The sequence below is a fragment of the Eriocheir sinensis genome, chromosome 42, assembly GCF_024679095.1.
Source record: "Eriocheir sinensis breed Jianghai 21 chromosome 42, ASM2467909v1, whole genome shotgun sequence".
NCBI lineage: Eukaryota > Metazoa > Arthropoda > Malacostraca > Decapoda > Varunidae > Eriocheir > Eriocheir sinensis.
In genome coordinates this window covers 13,391,191-13,396,190 of record NC_066550.1, presented here as the reverse complement: position 1 = coordinate 13,396,190, position 5,000 = coordinate 13,391,191, and the positions used below count along the sequence as shown (strand labels likewise).

General features: G+C 49.2%; 1 protein-coding gene and 1 long non-coding RNA gene across 5 annotated transcripts in view; both read right to left on the bottom strand.

The window, feature by feature from the left end:
- Window positions 1-359: 359 nt before the first annotated feature.
- LOC127010059 (broad-complex core protein isoforms 1/2/3/4/5-like) overlaps window positions 360-5,000 on the bottom strand; it is a 104,001-nt gene continuing 99,360 nt past the window's right edge. For 3 of the 4 annotated variants that reach the window (XM_050883858.1, XM_050883857.1, XM_050883859.1), the window contains exon 6: window positions 1,106-1,680. In XM_050883858.1, the coding sequence (XP_050739815.1) occupies window positions 1,121-1,680 (560 nt within the window). In that variant the 3' untranslated portion in view covers window positions 1,106-1,120. Of the gene's footprint in view, window positions 855-1,105; window positions 1,681-5,000 lie in introns of those variants that run through there. The other variant, XM_050883865.1, reaches the window with a different exon arrangement.
- The window catches only part of LOC127010064 (uncharacterized), a 2,729-nt gene continuing 1,547 nt past the window's right edge, over window positions 3,819-5,000 (bottom strand). Inside the window, exons 1-2 of the long non-coding RNA XR_007762836.1 lie at window positions 4,400-5,000; window positions 3,819-4,335 (exon numbers count right to left, since the gene is read on the bottom strand). The exon at window positions 4,400-5,000 is cut by the window's right edge and continues 1,547 nt beyond it. This is a non-coding gene — a long non-coding RNA (uncharacterized LOC127010064). The remainder of the gene's footprint in view (window positions 4,336-4,399) is intronic.

The following is a 5,000-nucleotide window of genomic DNA, read 5'->3' as shown; positions in this document are numbered from 1 at the left end:
CAGCGGCCGATCCTTGGCACGGGAAGCTGGTCTGCCACGCGGACAGACACGACAATACCTGGCGGGGCAGCACAGACAAGCGGGGCGGGGCCCTAGCGGGGGGTTGGGGGGGGGGTGTCGGGGAGCCAGCCAGCGTGGCGGCGCCCGGGGTGAGTGGGGTGGGGTGGGGGCACGGGGTTGTTCACCTTAACGCTAAGTGAGATCTCGCCAGCAGGAGGCGCCCCGCCCCGCCCCGCAGCGGCCGGCCCGGGGCGAGGCCGGGGCGGGGCGGGGCGGGGCCACAGCTCCCCTGGACCGTGAGGTTTCCGCTGAGATCTGCGGTGGGGCGGGTCACTACTGGCGGGGCGAGGCTGAGAGTGGGGGGGGAAGGGGGGCGGCGGGGGGCGGTCAGCGGGGGTGGTGGACGGGGGGCAGCTGGGGCGGGGGCCGCGGCGGGGGCAGCGGCGGGGGCTGGGGGGTCTGGGTCTGGGCCTTGGGGTGGCGGCGCTGGTAGCCGCGGTGGGCCAGGCTGAGGTGGTTGGTGAGCGTGTTCTTGGTCTTGTAGACGCGGAAGCACAGCGGGCACGTGAACACGTGCTGCACGGACGAGTGGATGTCCGCCACGTGCGTCCGCAGCTTGTACTTGTCCCGCAGCACCTTGAAGCACACGGGGCACTGCGCGCCCCGCCACGCTGCGCCCGCCCCGCCCCGCCCGGACGCCGCCCCGCCCCCAGCCACGCCGCCGCCGCCGCCGCCGCCAGGGGCTGCCGTGGGGATGACCGCCGTCGCCGTCGCCGCCGCCGTAGCCTGGGCGGGGGTAAAAGTTGCCCCGAGGGGCGGGGGGGCGGCGGAGGAGCAGGAGGCGCGCCCACCGCCTGCAACGACAATCAGGCATTTAGGTTCCTCAGAGCGGCATGCCCCGCCCCGCCCCGCCCTGCCCGGGGGCGGAGCGGGGCGGGGCACGGCGAGGCGGGGGGTAGGGGTCCCCCGCCACCAACTCCTTAAGTACAAAAACAGACACACTCATCAGGTAACAAAATATAGTCTTCCGTGAGGTAATTCTAGGATTGTATTGTGAGTCTGTGTGGCGGGGCGGGGGGGCGGGGGCGCTGGGCGGGGCGGGGCGGGGCGGGGGGCGGGGCTACTCGTCCACCGCCTTGGGGGAGGCCAGACCCTGGGGGGAGGCGGCGGAGGACTTGCAGGGGGTGGGGTGCAGCGCGCCGCCGGCCTCGGCGTCGCTCTGCAGCAGCGCCTCGAAGCCGCCGGCCGTGCTGTGGCCGGCCACGCCCGGCTCCTCGGGCAGGACGGGCGCCAGGGCGGGCGGGGCAGCGTGGGCGGGCATGGGGACGGGGGCCGAGACTGGCACGGGGCCGGGGCCGGGCAGGTCGGGGGCCGCGACGGCGAGGCTGAGGTCCCTGCGGCGCGCGGCGGCCTTCAGCTCGGCCAGCTGGTGCGCCGTGGCGGGCCGCAGCACCGTGTAGCTGGGGTAGCGGCCACGGCGGCCCCTGGAGCCCGTGGCGCCGCGGTGGTACACGCTGAGGTGGTTGTGCAGGGAGTTCTTGGTGCGGTACACGTGGAAGCAGATCGGGCAGACGTGCGCGCCGCCCTGCGTGTGCTTGTCCTCAATGTGGCGGCGCAGGCTGGTCCAGCGGCTGAGGCTCTTGTGGCACAGTGGGCAGCGCTGCTGGCCCGCCGCGGCACCTGCAACACACCAACCCTCCATCAATACCTGACGATGCTCCTCACCAACCACCAACACCACCACAGCCACCACCGCCACCACCACCACCGCCGCTACAGTGCTACAAGCGTTACCGTATGTGGTGTTGAAGGGGGAGGAGGGCAGGGGGCAACCCTCACCACCACCACCGACGCGGCAGACCGAGACCATCACCTCAGAAAGCCACCACCATGACCCCAGCAAGACCAGAGCAAACCACCACCACCACCACTAACCACCACTAGGGAAGAACACCACCACCCGTCACCACCACCGCCAGGCTAATGACACAGGGGCCACATCTTAGTCCTTTATTGATATACAAGAACACAGCCACTAGAAGCGACTACAGCAAAGCGTCACCACACCTCCCTCAGGGCCGCACTTGGGACCCCCGCTGTTTGCTGTCACTCTCCCACTCCCTCCCGAAGCAAGTCTCCATCACAACAACCTGACTTTTCTTAACATGTTCCCTTGCGATATGTGTTGAATTACTTGTTTTATCTCCTACATCCGTTTTCTTTATATATCTTAAGCCTTGAACTCTTACTTTTTTCCTTTGCGATATTTAAAGTATGTCCCCTTCACACATGTTCCCTTGCGATTTGTGTTGAATTGTTCGTTTTATCTCCTACATCGCGTTTTCTTTCTATATCTTAAGCCTTGAACTCTTACTTTTTTCCTTTGCGATGTTTTATGAATCGTCAAAAGTATCGATGTTCCCTAGCGATATGTGATTTATCATTCTCGTTTTCTTTTGCGATTTTTAACCTTGAACTACTTCTTTTTTTATCCTTGCAATGTTTTATGATTCGTCAAAAGCAAATCTCCAAGTCTCCTTCACACCAACATCTCGTTTTCTTTTGCGATCTTAAACCTTGAACTGCTCCTTTTTTTATCCTTGCAGTGTTTTATGATTCGTCAAAAGCAAGTCTTACTGACGGTAACTCTTACATCTCGTTTTCCATTGCAATCTAAAACCGTGAACTATTATACATTTTGCCTTTCGATATGTTAAATTCTTCGGTTCAACTTCACCATCTCGCTTTTCTTTGCGATCTTAACCCGTGAACGATATATTTTCCCTTCTCTTTCGATATGTTTGTTGTTCATTCTTTCTCGTTTTCCTTTGCTAACTTAAACCGTGAACTATCAATCTGTTTTTCTTTTACGATATGTTTGGTGTTAACTTTCTCGTTTTTCTTTGCTATATAAAACTGTGAACTATTAATGTTTTTCTTTTACGATATGTTTGCTGTTAACTCTCATCTCGTTTTTCTTTAGCTATCTTGAACCGTGAACTATTATTTTTTTCCTCTCTTACGATATGTTTGTTGTTAACTTTCTCGTTTTTCTTTGCTATATAAAACTGTGAACTATTAATATGTTTTTCTTTTACGATATGTTTGCTGTTAACTCTCATCTCGTTTTTCTTTTGCCATCTTGAACCGTGAACTATTATTTTTTCCTCTTTTACGATATGTTTGCTGTTAACTCTCCCAACTCGCTTTCCTTTGCTCTCTTTAACCGTGAACTATTATTTTTCCTTCTCTTTCGATATGTTTGCTGTTAATTCTCTCATCTCGTTTTTCTTTTCCTATTTTGAAACGTGAACTATTATTTTTCCTTCTCTTTCGATATGTTTGTTGTTATTTCTCTCATCTCGTTTTTCTTTTCCTATTTTGAAACGTGAACTATTATTTTTCCTTCTCTTTCGATATGTTTGCTGTTAATTCTCTCATCTCGTTTTTCTTTTCTCTTTGAAACGTGAACTATTATTTTTCCTTCTCTTTCGATATGTTTGCTGTTAATTCTCTCATCTCGTTTTTCTTTTCCTATTTTGAAACGTGAACTATTATTTTTCCTTCTCTTTCGATATGTTTGCTGTTAATTCTCTCATCTCGTTTTTCTTTTCCTATTTTGAAACGTGAACTATTATTTTTCCTTCTCTTTCGATATGTTTGCTGTTAATTCTCTCATCTCGTTTTTCTTTTCCTATTTTGAAACGTGAACTATTATTTTTCCTTCTCTTTCGATATGTTTGCTGTTAATTCTCTCATCTCGTGTTTCTTTTCCGATTTTTAAACGTTAACTATTATTTTCCTTCTCTTTCGATATGTTTGCTGTTAATTCTCTCATCTCGTTTTTCTTTTCCTATTTTGAAACGTGAACTATTATTTTTCCTTCTCTTTCGATATGTTTGCTGTTAATTCTCTCATCTCGTTTTTCTTTTCCTATTTTGAAACGTGAACTATTATTTTTCCTTCTCTTTCGATATGTTTGCTGTTAATTCTCTCATCTCGTTTTTCTTTTCCTATTTTGAAACGTGAACTATTATTTTTCCTTCTCTTTCGATATGTTTGCTGTTAATTCTCTTATCTCGTCTTTCTTTTCCTATTTTGAAACGTGAACTATTATTTTTCCTTCTCTTTCGATATGTTTGCTGTTAATTCTCTCATTTCGTTTTTCTTAGCTGTCTTTAACCGTGAACTATTATTTTTCCTTCTCTTTCGATATGTTTGCTGTTAATTCTCTCATCTCGTTTTTCTTTTCCTATTTTGAAACGTGAACTATTATTTTTCCTTCTCTTTCGATATATTATAGTTTACCGTTGTTGTTTATTTCATTCTTTTCCTCTTACGATGTGTTTAATTTACCGCTGTTGTTTATTTCCTAGTTTCCTTGTTTACCTGTTTTTACCTTACGATATGTTTAAATTACCGCTGTTGTTTGCTTTCTTGTTTATTTCATCGCTTAGTTACGTATAGAAGACTTAGATAACGAAATTGGCACCGATTTAGCGACGTGTATAAATTAGGTGTTTCTTAAGAGATCATTCGCTTATGTCTATTCTTATATATGTAAAAAATAAACTCTAAACCTCGTTCCATTTCTCTCTCTCTCGCTCTCTTTCCCTATCCGTGTATCGTATTTTTTTTCAGGGTACGATAATCTTAGTTTTTTGTGTGTGTGTTAAAGAATTATTGTGTTTTCAGAATAGGAATCGAAGTTTTGTGTGAATATACCTTTGCGTAGAGCTAGCTTATGCACCTCTCTCTCTCTCTCTCTCTCTCTCTCTCTCTCTCTCTCTCTCTCTCTCTGGCACAGTCTTCTACGGTATATAAAAATTACACAAAAATAATCTATCTCCCTCTCTCTTTCTTTCTCCCTCTCTCTCTCTCTCACGCAATAACAACGGGGGCCCAGAATCATCGTCAGCATCAGCTATAATAATAATAATAAAAATAATAATAATAATAGCAATAATTAACGAGTCTCAGGTAACAAAATAGGAAAGATA